Source organism: Hyperoodon ampullatus, assembly GCF_949752795.1.
Source record: "Hyperoodon ampullatus genome assembly, chromosome: 1".
Taxonomy (NCBI): domain Eukaryota; kingdom Metazoa; phylum Chordata; class Mammalia; order Artiodactyla; family Ziphiidae; genus Hyperoodon; species Hyperoodon ampullatus.
The window spans coordinates 181,772,913-181,790,813 of record NC_136914.1 but is presented as its reverse complement, the minus strand read 5'-3'; the positions used below and the strand labels follow the sequence as shown (position 1 = coordinate 181,790,813).

Below are 17,901 nucleotides of genomic sequence, written 5' to 3'. Positions count from 1 at the left end.
AAATAAAACTACTGAGCAGATGATGCGATCTTATATATAGCAAACTGTAGGGAAAAAACCCTATTAGAATAAACTGAGCAAAGATGCAGGATATAAGACTAACACACAAAAATCAGTTGTGTTTCTTATACACTAGCAATGAACCATCTGAAAGAGAAATTAAGAAAACAATTCCATTTATAATAGCTTCCAAAAGAATAAAATACCTAGGAAAAGGTTTTAACTAAGGACGTTAATTAAAACTACACTGAAAACTGTAAAACATAAAAGAAGACCTGTCATAGACTGCAGACTGCATTGTGTTCTTCCCCACCCAAATGCAAATACTGAAGCCCTAACCCCTAATGTGACTGTATTTGGAGATCAGGCCCTTATGGAGGTAATTAAGGTTAAATGAAGTCATGAGGGTGGGACCCCAATACAAAAGAACTGATGTCCTTATAGAAAAGAAAGAGACACCAGAGCTTGCTCTCTCTTCCTGCATGCACAGAGGAAAGGGCATGTGAGGACACAGCAAGAAGGCAGCTATCTCCAAGCCAGGAAGAGAGAACTCACCAGAAACTGAATTTATTTGCACCTTGGTCCTGGACTTCTAACCTCCAAAACTGTGAGAAAATAAATTTCTGTTTTTTAAGCCAGCCAGGTCTGTGGTATTTTGTTATGGTACCCCAAACAGACTAATACAACCTAAGTAAATGGAAAGACATCCTGTGTTCATGAATCTGAATACTAAACATAGTTAAGATGGCAAAACTACCCAAGCAATGTAGAGTCAATGAAACCCTTATTAAAATTCCAATGGCCTTTTCTGCAGAAATGGAAAAGCTGATACTCAAATTCATGTGGAATCACAAGGGGCCCTGAATAGTCAAAATGATATTGAGAAAGAATAAAGTTGGTAGACTCATACTTTCCCATTTCAAAATTTACTACAAAGCTACAGTGATCAAAATAATGTGGTACTGATATAAGCACAGACACAAAGACCAATGGAATAGAGAACTAGGAGTCCAAAAATAAAACCATGTCTACGGCCAACTGAATTTCAATAAGGGTGCCAAGACCATTCAATTAGAAAACAATAGTCTCTTTAATAAATGATGCTGGGATAACTGGATTTCCACAAGCGAAAGAATGAAGTTGGCACCTTATCTCATACTATATACAAAAATTAACTCAAAATGGGTCAAAGACCTAACTGTAAGAGCCAAAACTATAAAACTCTTGATGGAAAACTAAGGGTGAATCTTAATGACCTCAGATTTCACAATGGAGTCTTACATATGACACTAAAAGGACAAGCAACCAAAGAAAAAATAAACTGATTTTCACGAAAAGTAAAAACATCTGCATATCAAAAGAGATCAAGTAAAAACATCTGCATATCAAAAGAGATCAAGGAAGTAAAAAAAACCCAACATACAAATTAGGAGAAAATATTTACAAATTACTTATCTGATAAGGGTCTAGTATTCAGAATATATAAAGAACTCTAATAACTCAACAACAAAGACAAACAACTCAATTAAAAAATGGGCAGAGCTTGAATAGACATTTCTCCCAAGAAGATATATAAACGTCCAACAAACATGAAAAGATGCTCAATGTCATTAGAGAAATGCAAGTCAAAACCACAATGAGATGCCACTTCATACTCATTAGCATGGCTAGAATGAAAAAGTCATTAAGCATTAGCAAAGATTTGGGGAAGATGGAACTTCCGTGCACCGTTGCTGGGAATGTAAAATGGTGTAGCCACTGTGGAAAACAGTTTGTTCGTTCCTCCGAAAGTTAAATATGACCCAACAATTCAACTCCAAGGTAGATACCCAAAAGAACTGAAAACAGGAACTCAAATACCTGTACCTTAATGTTCATAACAGCACTATCCACAAAAGCTAAAAGGTGGAAATAACCCAAATGTCCATGAATGGATGAATGGATAAACAAAATGTGGTAAATACATACAACAGAATATTAATCAGTCATAAAAAGGAATGAACTACTGATATATGCTTCAATATGGGTGAACTTGAAAACACTATGCTAAGTTAAAGAAACCAGACACAAAAGGTCATATATTGTATGATTCCACATATATGAAACATCCAGAAGAGGGATATCCATGGACACACAAAGCAGACTGGTATATGCCAGGGGTTGGGGTGAGAGGGGAGTGGGGAGCTACTGCCTAATGGGTAGGCAGTTTTCTTTTGGGGCAATGAATATATTTTGAAATTTGGTATCAGTAGTGGTTGCACAATGTTGTGAATGCACTAAATATCACTGAATTGTACACTTTAAGATGGTTAATTTTATGTTACATGAATTATACCTCTATGATTAGAAAAAGAATATGATAGTTTTTTCTACTAACCCGATGAATAATTCCAGCAGAGTGAAGGTGCTTGATTCCACACAGCATCTGATAGAGAAGGTAGGACATTCTTTCATGATCTAGTTCCATCTGAATCACTTGACAAAGATTTGCATCCATGAGCTCCATGACTATGTAACTTCACGGGTGAAAAAATATGACAGCTAAAGTATACAGTAACAATCGAAGAACAATGTATTAACAAAATTTTAATTATCACACTTACACATCTTGAAATTCTTCTAGGGATTTCTGTGGTGTAAAAACATTCAAAAGGCCAATTATCTGTGGCAAAAGCAGAGAAATAGGAAAATTAGAAATTCCTTAATAATAGTTTCATTTGGGAACGGCAAATACATGGATTCAAAAAAAGCCACCTTCAGTGTAAAATTTTTCAAGTCTTCTGTTCTAAGCTTAAGTAATCCCTTTTATTTTATATATTAAAACTTTATTGCCAGGGGTTGGGGGCAGGGAGGGAAGCAGAGCACAGAGAATTTTAAGGGCAGTGACAATACCCGGAATTATACTATAATGGTAGATATATGTCATTGTACATTTATCCAAACCCATAGAATGTACAACACCAAGAGTGAATCCTAATGTAAACTATGGACTTTGGGTGATAAGGAGGTGTCAATGTAGGTTCACTGATTATAACAAATGCACCACTCTGGCGGGGGATGTTAATAATGCAGAAAGCTGTGCATGTGCGGGGGCAGGGGGTATATGGGAAATCTCTGTATCTTTCTCTCAATCTTGCTGTGAACCGAAAACTGCTCTAAAAAAAACAGCCTTCACACACACACACAATATCAACAGAAGAGCTCCACAAAATCCATTCCATTTATGAACATTCAATTATCAAGAACCTACATTATACAACCCTCTACATAATTTGTAAGCAAATCTTAAATACCTTCTGCCAGCTCTTATCCAACTCAATATTTCTATATAATCTCAGCCCTTTTGCCCCCTGGTTTTTCATAATACTGCACTTTCCCAGTTTTCCTCATTTCCAGTCTATTCCACTAGTTTATCCATAGGCATGCTCTCTTTCCCACTATTTTGTTTTAATCCTCCTCCTTTATCTGTACCCTTTTCCTGGGTGATACTATGTATGTCTTTTTCTCCAAACATCTCTATGTGGATAATTTCTAAATACTCATTAAAAGTCCTTGCTTAGTTTATGAGTCTCAGATTTTCACAGCTACCTCACATGAGGTCTCACAAAATAATATAAAATTGAACTCATTATCCTTCCAACCCAAACCCCTTACTTTTCCAGTGTCTTTTCTTTTACAATAGAAAGCTGAGAGTGATTTTTGACTTTTTTCAATATTTGTACCATAATGAATATTCAAAAGAATGCCATCCATTCTTTGTTAGTCTGAATTTCAACCTCTTCTTTTCATTTCCTGTGCCACTATTTATGCTGAGGATTCTAACATCTCATCTAGACTGTTCATGCTATAATAACTTCTAACACTTGGTTCCCTAACAACAGTTTTCTGCCAACCCAGCTACCATTTTACTGCTTATAATATATGGTAATGAAAAGACCTGATCATATTACTCACCTTCTCAAAAACCTAATGCCACCAAAAACAAAGCCAAAACTCCCTTGCAGTACATTCAAAGCCCTCCATAACAGGATATCAACCCACTTCTTCTCTTGCTAAGCCCTCTATTAAACTTGACACTTGAGCAAGAATATTGTTTTCAAAAAACTGTCAAGGCCTTTAAACATACTATTCCCTATGTTGGTCATTTACCTATGAAACTACTAAACAAACCTGCAAGATAGGCCTCTTTTGTAGGGTCTGACAACCCCTAGTCCTTGACAGACCTGAATATTCTACTTTGTCCCCACAATATCTTATATGTTATTATGGCATTTAACACACCATAGTATAGTCTCCCTTTCACAACAGCCTCTTATTCCCCTTTACAATTCCAGCATTCAGGAAAACACCTCACACATATTTTTGAAATGTCTGTTGACAATTATACTTAGGAATGGGAATGGTTTTCTAGACATAAACCTCATGAGAGCAGAATCCATGTTACTCATTTAAGCATAAAGCTTTACTTATAGAAGGCATTCAAATATATGTTCAGTGAATAAATTCAGAAAAGTACTTTTCAGATCAGAGAGGGTAAAACAAATTTGTTTAAGACAGAGGAATAAGTATCTAGTTGTTCTAAATGAATTCATGTCTCCTAACCAGATAAACTGTACACTTGGAGACTTGGAGAATTAGTAAAACCATTCTCATTAGTATCTGGGAAATCCCAGAGTAGAAGACAGGTGTTAAAGATGAAAGGCATACAGAGACAGAAAGGAGGTTAGCAGTTGCTTAGAACTAAGGAATATGGGAGATGGGGGAATGAGAGCTAAAGGAATGGCCTCTCTTTTTGAGGTGATGAAGATGTTCTAGAACTGACTGTGGTGATAGTCACATATATCAGTGAATATACTAAAAACCACTGAATTAAATGGATTAGTTGTACGGTATGTGAATTGTATCGTAAGAAAGCTGTTATATAAAAAAAGATTAAAAGGGACAGTTGTCTTGCTTCTCAAAAAGAGAAATAAAGAAAATTACATCAATCATATACTGGACAAACAAAAGTCAAGGACTGATTAAGTGGGTGGTATATGACTACTTTAAAAGAAGTAAAAATTACTAGGAACACGTAAAAATTCACTGGGAAACTTTATACTTCTGTGAATAAAAACAACAACAGCAATAGTAACAACAAAGAACAGCAGCAGATCAGAGAAATGCAACCAGATATAATATATGAAGATTTCAAAAAGGCATTTTTGAAAATGTCACTAATAACAATATCCTTGTGAATAGGTTGAAGAATTGGGAGATATGGGCAATTTTTATAGTTAGAGATGTAATTTTTGCAGGTTGCTAATGAACTAATCCAACTATTATGAGGGCATCCTGAGCAAAACTGGTAAGTGAAGCCAACAAGTGAAATATCAGAACAAAGAAGAAAGCAATCCCCAACAGTCTAGTGAGAGGAGCCAGATTCCACATATGCAACTGAATAGGGAGATACAGAAAGTACTATACTAAAGAATGGGAAAGACCTGTTAGCTGGTCTATGACAAAGAATAACTTGCTTATTAGATAATGTGAGTCAAATGGTGACCAGATTTCCAAACAGGATTACAATGTCCACAGTTAAGAGATGACATGCTTCAGCTCCTCTCAGAGGATTCAATCAGACATGCAGTACTGTGTACCAAGTGACATATCCAAGTGCATTCACAGATAAGTGACCAAGTTGAAAAAGAAACTCAAAACCATCTATGAAAAGAGTGGAAAATGCACAATATGAATGTACTTAGTACTACTGAATTGTACATTTAAAAATGGTTAAGATAGTAAGTTTTATTGTTATTGTATTTTACCTCAATTAAAAAAAAAAAGAAGAAGGGAATGGGAAAAACCAAAGATGTTTAGACCAATAAAGAGATGATTTGCACAAAAAGGCAAGACATTACAAAAGCACCCATCCATCAGGGAGTGGAAAAATTCCATTACCATTCCTCTTTTCCCTATCTTTATTCACATTCATTCACTGAACAATTCACTGAACAAGTTATGTTTTGAGCACCTATTCCGTGCAAGCACTCTTCTAGGTGCCAAGGGTATTACCTGGATGAATCTGTGCCACCTCCACTAAAGGGTTAATCATGTGAAACAAGCTTTCCATGCCCTCCATTTAGTTGACAGAACCATCTTTCTTTGCAGTCACCCAGGCTCAGGAGGTAGGTGTCACTGGCCGTCTCTCCCCAATGCAAAACCAAGGTAATGCCACCACGACATTGCCACGAAACAGGCTCCAAGGGGTACGAGCAGTTCTATTCCAGGGCAGGAGGCCACCAGCAAAATCTTGACAAGCAACATACTTGGCTCCCATCTAGAACAAGAATGGCTGACACAACTTCTTCCCGATCACTGACTGACTGTAATCTTTATCTCTAGGCCTTTTTTTTTTCTGGTTAATAAAATAAGTTTATTTATATATACATGGTAGCTGAATTCTGTGGATAAGGAAAAATAAGTCATATATCTCACATATGTATATATAACATATGTATCTCTGATTACATATATTATATATAAATTTTTCTTCTCAAACAGATTTCTTTCTCTATATACACACACACATTGATATTTTAAATGCAATCGCCGACAGAAATATTATGATAAGATTACTTAACATGAGTTTGGTGATTGTCTCTATGCCTCTTTTTAAATACTATTTCTTCCTCTTTGGGAGGCTCCCTTCCTTCAATAACCCAATTTTTATCCCATCTTTAACAAACAGTCTAGGTCCACCCTTCCCCAAAGCTGTCCCATTTCATTCAAGCTCACAACAATCTTCTTTCTCCTTAAATCTCAACACTTATTTTCCATCTGCCATAATTTTTTTTGAATTTTATTTAATTTTTTTATACAGCAGGTTCTTATTAGTTATCCATTTTATACATAATAGTGTACACATGTCAATCCCAATCTCCCAATTCATCACACCCACCCCGCCACTTTCCCCCCTTGGTGTCCATGCGTTTGTTCTCTACATCTGTGTCTCTATTTCTGCCATGCAAACCGGTTCATCTGTACTGTTTTTCTAGGTTCCACATATATGCGTTAATATACGATATTTGGTTTTCTCCTTCTGACTTACTTCACTCTGTATGACAGTCTCTAGAGCCAACCACGTCTCTACAAATGACCCAATTTCGTTCCCTTTTATGGCTGAGTAATATTCCATTGTATATATGTACCATGTCTTCTTTATCCATTCGTCTGTAAATGGACATTTAGGTTGCTTCCATGACCTGGCTATTGTAAATAGTGCTGCAATGAACTTTGGGGTGCATGTGTCTTTTTGAATTATGGTTTTCTCTGGCTATATGCCCAGTAGTGGGATTACTGGGTCATATGGTAATTCTACTTTTAGTTTTTTAAGGAACCTCCATACTGTTCTCCATAGTGGCTGTATAAATTTACATTCCCACCAACAGTGCAAGAGGATTCCCTTTTCTCCACACCCTCTCCAGCATTTGTTGTTTGTAGATTTTCTGATGTGAGGTGATACCTCATTGTAGTTTTGATTTGCATTTCTCTAGTAATTAGTGATGTTGAGCAGCTTTTCATGTGCTTCTTGGCCATCTGTATGTCTTCTTTGGAGAAATGTCTATTTAGGTCTTCAGCCCATTTTTTGATTGGGTTGCTTGTTTTTTTAATATTGAGCTGCATGAGCTGTTTATACTTCGTCCGTTAATTTGTTTGCAAATATTTTCTCACATTCTGAGGGCTGTCTTTTCGTCTTGTTTGTAGTTTCCTTTGCTTTGCAAAAGTTTTTAAGTTTCATTAGGTCCCATTTCTTTATTTTTGTTTTTATTTCTAGGAGGTGGATCAAAAATGATCTTGCTGTGATTTATGTCAAAAAGTGTTCTTCCTATGTTTTCCTCTAAGAGTTTTATAGTGTCCAGTCTTACATTTAGGTCTCTAATCCATTCTGAGTTTATTTTTGTGTATGGTGTTAGGGAGTGTTCTAATTTCATTCTTTTACATGTAGCTGTCCAGTTTTCCCAGCACCACTTACTGAAGAGGCTGTCTTTTCTCCACTGTATATTCTTGCCTCCTTTATCAAAGATAAGGTGACCATATGTGCGTGGGTTTATCTCTGGGCTTTCAATCCTGTTCCATTGATCTATATTTCTGTTTTTGTGCCAGTACCACATTGTCTTGATTAATGTAGCTTTGTAGTATCGTCTGAAGTCAGGGGGTCTGATTCCTCCAGCTTCGTTTTTTTTCCCCTCAAGACTGCTTTGGCTGATCAGAGTCTTTTGTGTCTCCATACAAATTTTAAGATTTTTTGTTCTAGTTCTGTAAAAAATGCCATCTGTAATTTGATAGGGATTGCACTGAATCTGTAGATTGCTTTGGGTAGTATAGTCATTTTCACAATACTGATTCCTCCAATCCAAGAAGAGGGTGTATCTCTCCATCTGTTTGTATCATCTTTAATTTCTTTCATCAGTGTCTTACAGTTTTCTGCACAAAGGTTTTTTGTCTCCTTAGGTAGGTTTATTCCTAGGTATTTTATTCTTTTTGTTGTAATGGTAAATGGGAGTGTTTCCTTAATTTCTCTTTCAGATTTTATATCATTAGTGTATAGGAATGCAAGAGATTTCTGTGCATTAATTTTGTATCCTGCTACTCTACCAGATTCATTGATTAGCTCTAGTAGTTTTCTGGTGGCATCTTTAGGATTATCTATGTATAGTATCATGTCATCTGCAAACAGTGACAGTTTTACTTCTTCTGTTCCAATTTGTATTCCTTTTATTTCTTTTTCTTCTCTGATTGCCGTGGCTAGGACTTCCAAAACCATGGTGAATAACAGAGGTGAGAGTGGACATCCTTGTCTTGTTCCTGATGTTAGAGGAAATACTTTCAGTTTTTCACCACTGAGAATGATGTTTGCTGTGGGTTTGTAATATATGGCCTTTATTATGGTGAGGAAGGTTCCCTCTATGCCCATGTTTTGGAGAGTTTTCATCATAAATGGGTATTGAATTTTGTCAAAAGCTTTTTCTGCATCTGTTGAGATGATCATATGGTTTTTACTCTTCAATTTGTTAATATGGTGTATCACATTTGATTGATTTGCATACATTGAAGAATCCTTGCATCCCTGGGATAAATCCCACTTGATCATGGTGTATGATCCTTTTAATATGTTGTTGTAGTCTGTTTGCTAGTATTCTGCTGAGGATTTTTGCATCTATATTCATCAGTGATATTGGTCTGTAATTTTCTTTTTTTGTAGTATCTTTGTCTGGTTTTGGTATCAGGGTGATGGTGGCCTCATAGAATGAGTTTGGGAGTGTTCCTTCCTCTGCAATTGTTTGGAAGAGTTTGAGAAGGATGGGTATTAACTCTTCCCTAAATGTTTGATAGAATTCTCCTGTGAAGTCATCTGGTCCTGGACTTTTGTCTGTTGGAAGATTTTTAATCACAGTTTCAATTTCATTACTTGTGACTGGTCTGTTCATATTTTCTATTTCTTCCTGGATCACTCTTGGCAGGTTGTGCATTTCTAAGAATTTGTCCATTTCTTCCAGGTTGTCCATTTTATTGGCATAGAGTTGCTTGTAGTCGTCTCTTAGGATGCTTTGTATTTCTGTGGTGTCTACTGTAACTTCTCCTTTTTCATTTCTAATTTTATTGAGTCCTCTCCCTCTTTTTCTTGATGAGTTTGGCTCATGTTTTATCAATTTTGTTTATCTTCTCAAGGAACTAGCTTTTAGTTTTATTGATCTTTGCTATTGTTTTCTTTGTTTCTATTTCATTTATTTCTGCTCTGATCTTTATGATTTCTTTACTTCTACTAACTTTGGGTTTTGTTTGTTCTTCTTTATCTAGCTCCTTTAGGTGTAAGGTTAGATGGTTTATTTGAGATTTTTCTTGTTCCTTGAGGTAGGCTTGTATTACTATAAACTTCCCTCTTAGAACTGCTTTTGCTGCATCCCAGAGGTTTTGGATCGTCGTGTTTTTGTTGTCATTTGTCTTTAGGTATTTTTTGATTTCCTCTTTGATTTCTTTTTTTTTTTTTTTTTTTTGTGGTACGCGGGCCTCTCACCGCTGCGGCCTCTCCCGTTGCGGAGCACAGGCTCCGGACGCGCAGGCTCAGCGGCCATGGCTCACGGGCCCAGCCACTCCACGGCATGTGGGATCCTCCCGGACCGGGGCACGAACCCGTGTCCCCTGCATCGGCAGGCAGACTCTCAACCACTGCACCACCAGGGAAGCCCCTCTTTGATTTCTTCAGTGATCTCTTGGTTATGTAGTAACGTATTTGTTTAGCCTCCATGTGTCTGTGTTCTTTACGTTTTTTTCCCTGTAACTGATTTCTAATCTCATAGCGTTGTGGTCAGAAAAGATGCTTGATATGATTTCAATTTTCTTAAATTTACTGAGGCTTGATTTGTGACCCAGTATGTGATCTATCCTGGAGAATGTTCCATGGGCACTTAAGAAGAAAGTGTAATCTGCTGCTATTGGATGGAATGTCCTAAAATATTAATTAAACCTGTCTGGTCTATTGTGTCATTTAAAGTTTGTGTTTCCTTATTAATTTTCTGTCTGGATGATCTGTCCATTGGTGTAAGTGAGGTGTTTAAGTCCCCCACTATTATTGTGTTCCTGTCGATTTCCTCTTTTATAGCTGTTAGCAATTGCCTAACGTATTGAGGTGCTCCTATGTTGGGTGCATATATATTTATAATTGTTATATCTTCTTCTTGGATTGATCCCTTGTTCATTACGTAGTGTCCTTCCTTGTCTCTTGTAACATTCTTTATTTTAAAGTCTATTTTATCTGATATGAGTATTGCACCTCCAGCTTTCTTTTGATTTCTATTTGCATGGAATATCTTTTTCCATCCCTTCACTTTCAGTCTGTATGTGTCCCTAGGTCTGAAGTGGGTCTCCTGTAGACAGCATATATATGGGTCTTGTTTTTGTATCCATTCAGCAAGCCTGTGTCTTTTGGTTGGAGCATTTAATCCATTCACGTTTAAGGTAATTATCGATATGTATGTTCCTATTACCATTTTCTTAATTGTTATGGGTTTGTTTTTGTAGGTCCTTTTCTTCTCTGTGTTTCCCACTTAGAGAAGTTCCTTTAGCATTTGCTGTAGAGCTGGTTTGGTGGTGCTGAATTCTCTTAGCTTTTGCTTGTCTGTAAAGCTTTTGATTTCTCCGTTGAATCTGAATGAGATCCTTGCTGGGTAGAGTAATCTTGGTTGTAGGTTCTTCTCTTTCATCATTTTAAATATATCATGCCACTCCCTTCTGGCTTGTAGAGTTTCTGCTGAGAAATCAGCTGTTAACCTTATGGGAGTTCCCTTGTATGTTATATGTCGTTTTTCCCTTGTTGCTTTCAATAATTTTTCTTTCTCTTTAATTTTCGTCAATTTGATTACTACGTGCCTCGGCGTGTTTGTCCTTGGGTTTATCCTGCCTGGGACTCTCTGTGCTTCCTGGACTTGGGTGGCTATTTCCTTTCCCGTGTTAGGGAAGTTTTCAACTATAATCTCTTCAAATATTTCCTCGGGTCCTTTCTCTCTCTCTTCTCGTTCTGGGACCCTTATAATGAGAATGTTGTTGCATTTAATATTGTCCCAGAGGTCTCTTAAGCTGTCTTCCTTTCTTTTCATTCTTTTTTCTTTATTCTGTTCCGTGGCAGTGAATCCACCATTCTGTCTTCCAGGTCACTTATACGTTCTTCTGCCTCAGTTATTCTGCTATTGATTCCTTCTAGTCTATTTTTCATTTCAGTTATTGTCTTGTTCATCTCTGTTTCTTTGTTCTTTAATTCTTTTAGGTGTTTGTTAAACATGTCTTGCATCTTCTCGATCTTTGCCTCCATTCTTTTTCTGAGGTCCTGGATCACCTTCACTATCATTATTCTGAATTCTTTTTCTGGAAGGTTGCCTATCTCCACTTCATTTAGTGGGTTTTCTGGGGTTTTATCTTGTTCCTTCATCTGGTAAAAAGTCCTCTTCCTTTTCCTTTTGTCTATCTTTCTGTGAATGTGGTTCTCCTTCCCCAGGCTGCAGAACTGTAGTTCTTCTTGCTTCTGCTGTCTGTCCTCTGGTGGATGAGGCTATCTAAGAGGCTTGTGCAAGTTTCCTGATTGGAGGGACTGGTGGTGGGTAGAGCTGGGTGTTGCTCTGGTGGGCAGAGCTCAGTAAAACTTTAATCCGCTTGTCTGCTGATGGGTAGGTAGGGCTGCGTTCCATCTGCCATAATTTGACAATTAAACTTTTACTGCTTTATCACATCTGATATTTAACTCTTTATGTATTTATTTTGTCTTCAAAATAACACTGTAAGCTCCCTCAAAAAGGAGTCTAGTCCTCAATTTCCATAAATTTTTTCCCTTGGGGCTAATCTACTAACTCCAGTACACAGAGGCTTGCACATAGCTAGCTCTCAAAATGTGGCAAATTATGTTTTCTGCAATCAGAAAGTATTGAGCTCTTTATAAACTCCTTTGGACAAACACCACAATACATCTCCAGTCAGATGCTTTGGGTTTAGTACTTCATAAAACTGTCCCTTGTACAATTTACTCCTAGTTTATTTCCTCTCATTTTGGAGAAATCATTCCATTAAAATAATCATAAAAGTATCAGTATGCTTAATTTAAGTTTTTAAAAGTGTAAAGGAGTGAAAGTCGTATGTTTAAGTCTTTATAATCATTAGAAAATAGAATTAGGAATGTTTTACTAATTCCATTTAAATATTTTTTAAAGTTTCTGGTAAACTGCTTTATCCAATATTATTAAATAAAGTTCCAATGTCAAAGAATAATGGGAACAATTTCATCTCTGTGCTCAGGCTCCAGTTTTCCAAAATGTCAGCTTAATAGAAAACAAAAAGCAGAAGATGAGATCAAGCCTAAATAAAGTTCTAAAACATCTACCTCTTTAAAACTCCTTGTGCAAATTAAATGTCAGAAAATTACACAATCTCAATTTCATAAGCTATCTTTCTTCTAATATAATTTAATAAAGTTGAGAAAAATTTATATATCCCTTTAAGCAATGCTTCAATCCAAAAGAACAATTTAAAGCACCTACTATTTTAAAAGATTTTTATATTCATGCATTCATGAACAAATCTTTATTTCATTTATACTTAAGAAATTTTCTAAAATGTTCACTTACATTTTTGTGATTTACACATTTCATAAGAACTAGCTCTCTGTAAGCACGCTTAGCATGAGTTTGATTCTGAAATGGCCGGCTTAGCTTCTTGATTGCAACATTTCTTTCAAGAATGGCATCATAAGCTGCACTGTAATAAGAAATTCAAAAACAAAAAACTTAAAAATCTGCAAAACTGAATTTATGAAACATTCATGTAGATTCCTCACTTTCTCCAAAGATAAATGCATTTGAACCAATTTCCAGCCCTTGATGCTCAACATGTCTCTTCTATACCTATTAGAGCATACTCCAACAGTGTACAGCATTGTTAACTGTTTCTTAAAATGCTAATGGATTAAAAGTGAAAATGGACTGTGAAGAAAGAGACTGCTTGTTCACTGGGTGTCATCCAAGATCCACCTAGCATACAATGGGCACTCAATGCACAAATGTCTAATGAGTATTCAGGTCCAATAGATAGCTTAGAGCCCAAATGAATCCCTCACCCCAAATCTACACCAAGGAAAGACAGGATAAAGAGTACATGTGGTCATAAATTCTACTCAAAACATTTGCTGAAGAATTCTACATAAGTACATCACTTCCTCTTTAGACACAACAAAATGAATACAGAAGAGGAAAGTGCATATAGAGGCATCTATACGAAAGATTATTTTATAAAAAGTAAACACTTAAAATTTGTTTTGGAGGAGAAATTAAAAATCAAGGTATTTATAAATATAAATGCCAGATTTCAGGACATCAGAAGCTGCTTCATAACTATTAATGAAACATCTATAATTCTAGGAAATATAACACTATACTCATTAACTCTTCACATCTTCCTCTACCATATGACTCTGACCAAATGGCACATTTTGCAAATGACAGGTCAAAGAAAGTATAGCACAAGGTAAAGTGTCTTAAAATTATAGAATATTATGATTAAAATAGGCTTTTAAAAATCATTTGGATTAATCACTGCCTGATATAGGGCCAGAGAGGTTAAGTAATTTGTCCAAGGTCAGCCAGAAAGTTAAAAGCAAAGCTGAAACGAGAAGACTAAGACATGAGGTCGTGCTTTTCATACTGGACCGCCTAACATACTATAAAAGATGAGTTCTGTTTATATAATATTTGGAAAGTCAGCACACTACTGATTAAAATTATTCTCTCACCTAATTGGAAATCTGAGTTTGTTCTTACTAATCTTACTATATCAAATATAGTGAAGAAATTATGTATTAAGAAGTTGGTACTATATAAAAGGACACATCTATACATTCTGTATATACCAGTAACTATTGCCTATATACATATATATACATACACACCAAAACATACATATTATAATCTTTACTTAGAAAATGCTGTTATTTACAGATATGTTCTTCCCAAATTAAAAAAAAGGCAAAACAAAAAACATTAGGGGTCACATAAAATGATTAAAAGTTTTGACTGTTTCAGATATTTTATGTTTAACCATTAAATTAATTCCTATTAATTTTTTATCTGCTATATCAAACTCTAAAAATACAAAAATTCAAGTATTTGATTGAACTATTTTGTATCCAAGGAAATTAGATTTCTAATTATTGATTCTTTTAATTAATTAATTAATTAATTTTTGGCTGCATTGTGTGTTCGTTCATTGTGGTGCGTGGGCTTCTCACTGCGGTGGCTTCTCTTGCTGCGGAGCACAGGCTCTAGGCACACGGGCTTCAGTAGCTGTGGCTCAAAGGCTCTAGAGCGCAGGCTCAGTAGTTGTGGCTCACGGGCTTAGTTGCTCCGCGGCATGTGGGATCTTCCCAGACCAGGGCTCGAACCCATGTCTCCTGCACTGGCAGACAGATTCTTAACCACTGCGCCACCAGGGAAGCCCATAAGTATTGATTCTTTTTTTTTTTTTTTTTTTTTTTTTGCGGTATGCGGGCCTCTCACTGCTGTGGCCTCTCCCCGTTGCGGAGCACAGGCTCCAGTCACGCAGGCTCAACGGCCATGGCTCACGGGCCCAGCCGCTCTGCGGCATGTGGGATCTTCCCAGACCGGGGCACGAACCCGTGTCCCCTGCATCGGCAGGCGGACTCTCAACCACTGCGCCACCAGGGAAGCCCTATTGATTCTTAAATGTGCACAAATTAGAAACACCTGGGGACTCAGAGGCCCCAATCCAGACCCAATGAATCTTACCATCTATAACTGGGGCCCAAAATAATGCCTTTAAAAAAAAAATTAAGTTCTTCTGTTGATTCTGACAGTAGTACAACAGTGAGTTTTAAAAACTTTTTTATTATTTGTCTATTTCATAGTAATATTTTGTGAAGGAATAAGCAAAAATTTGAAGGCTTTTATTCCTTAGGACAGGGGCTGGTTACCTTCCAAAGCAATTAAAAAAGAAAATTCTGGTACACAAATTTCAAAAAGCACTTGTCTGAGGATAAGTGAAGGTACGGGAACATAATATATTTTTTAAATACTATTAAGTATTTTATAAATAATATATTCCTCACAACAACCCTGTATACTAGGTGAGAAAACAGGCTTTAGAAGAGTTAATTTGCCATGTGAGTCACAAAGTTAATAAATCAGAGAGTTAGAATCTGAACCAAGAGGTCGCTTTCAAAATTCTTACCATATTGATATTACCACATCATTTTCTTTAAATTTAATTTGTGGATGGTTAAATGTGATCAGTTAAAATGACAACCAATCAGCCAATAATGCTTTATAAAATGACCCAGCTTCTGTAATTTGTGATAGTATAAATTACTTTAATAATACAGAAAAGGGAATAAATGCTACAGTCCCCATTACACAAATTTGTTCGATTCCAATATTTTACCATTATTCCTCTGAACTTTTTTAAAAGAAATATATTATTATAGGTAAAGCCCCCTTCCTTCTCTCTATTCTCAGAGGTAAGTACTATCCTGAGTTTGGTGTTTATGAAGGTTTTTATACTTTTGCATACATAAATATGTGGTATTGTTTTGCATACTTTAAACTACATATATATATACAGTATAATAATGTATGTATATTCTACATCTTGCTTTTAAACTCCACGTTACATTTCTGATTATCCTTGTTGATACATATAAGCTCCAGTTCATTTTAAATGTTGTAGAGTATTTCACTGTATGATTATATTTTATTCTCCCACTGATAGATTTGATGCTATTACCAATTTTTGCTATTTTAAATGGTACTGCAAAGAACAGTCCTACATATGTCTCTTTCTGTACATATGCAAGAGCTGTATGCAAAAGTTTTTCTAGAACCTGGGAGAACTGCAGGGTTGTAAACACTTAGGATTTTTTAATAGATTCCAAAACAAATCTGGTTCAAGAAGAGGTAATAAAGATATAATTATGCTTAAGTGAGGCTTAGAATTCCCAACAACACTAGCTTATTATGCTAACTTAGTAACCTAAAATTATTAAAAGAACTGTCCCGAAGAGTGTTTTGATTTTCAGTTTATACGGAATTATGCTGATCTATAAAGCCTAGGCCTTTTGTAAAAAGTAGCTTGTAGATCAATTTTAAAGATACATAGGAGTTTTGAAACACATACAGTGACATATTAGCTGACTTTATTCCCCAGTGTAAAATAATATTTATGATATTCCAGAATTTCATTACAGTGTAAAAGTGATGATTAAGTGAAGCTTATTAAACAGTTAGCTATGGGAATAAATGTATACATGGAATTAACAAGCATGCCACTTATTCTTTCCTGATACACATATCTGTCTTTACATGGCTTATGACCAAGTATTTAATCATGATTTATACTTAAAGATGACAGAGTTGGTTTATAAAATTATAATTTATGAATAATAAAAAAGCCATTAATCTCAGAACAAAACAACTTACCGTGTTATAGCTTTAATTTAAATTTTATAGTTTTAATTTTTTGAGGCAAGCTAAATATTTACCAAGGAATATTTACCAAGGACTTTATAAGAGAAGAAAACAGAGCAGTTAATGATTCTTTGCCTAATTTTTGGAAGTAAAAACTTACCATACTATTCCTTGGGCTCCTGAACCTATAGGTTTTAAATTCTGATACCGTTTCAGGACTGTGAATGTAGAATCTCCAATCTCTACACTATAAAAATTGCTGTCACGCTTGCTTCTGCTCATGGTGGCAAGCAATTAATTTAATGGCTTCATCCAAAAATTCACCAAGAAGCTGCAAAATGGAACAAAATGTGATGTTAACAAAATGAATTTGCTTAATCTTAAAATTCAAGTCATCACTCTATTCACAGATTGCTAGATCATGTTAAAAGAGCTGCTTCATTAAAAAACACAGTTAGAAAGAAAAAATTACCACAGAGCCTGGTTAGCATCTGTTATACTTAAGAAACAACCAATAGTTTAAAAAAGAAAAACAAAAAGCAAATAATTATAACTGTTTTTAAGGTCACTGCCAGTTTACAAGTTTAAACTAGTCCTTTTTATGTGTTTATTATAGTGTTGAAACCTTAATTTTTGTAACTGATAAACTTTCATTCAAAAATAATTCACAATCTCACTGAGTGTTCATGGAAGGAACAACAAATTGACAGGCTAGTAAGCTGGTTATCACATATCACTGCTACAGAAAAAACTAACAAACGCAGAGCAGCACCTTGCTGTCATTATAACAGAGCCCCTGATCCCCAATAGCAACATCTGGGTGTAATGCATAAGCTGAGGTTGTAATGGTTGAAAGAAAAGAATCACGGTAGAAAATATAAGATTAAAAAAAAGATATAAGGTA

At 35.7% G+C, this 17,901-nt stretch overlaps 1 protein-coding gene across 5 annotated transcripts in view; it reads right to left on the bottom strand.

The window, feature by feature from the left end:
- MAPK8 (mitogen-activated protein kinase 8) overlaps window positions 1-17,279 on the bottom strand; it is a gene marked incomplete at both ends in the record, with an annotated part of 42,944 nt that extends 25,665 nt beyond the window's left edge. For all 5 annotated transcript variants that reach the window (XM_079698042.1, XM_079698044.1, XM_079698041.1 and 2 more), the window contains 4 exons: window positions 2,378-2,516; window positions 2,604-2,662; window positions 13,152-13,281; window positions 17,158-17,279. In XM_079698042.1, coding sequence (XP_079554168.1) covers window positions 2,378-2,516; window positions 2,604-2,662; window positions 13,152-13,281; window positions 17,158-17,279 — 450 coding nt within the window. The remainder of the gene's footprint in view (window positions 1-2,377; window positions 2,517-2,603; window positions 2,663-13,151; window positions 13,282-17,157) is intronic.
- Window positions 17,280-17,901: the final 622 nt, after the last annotated feature.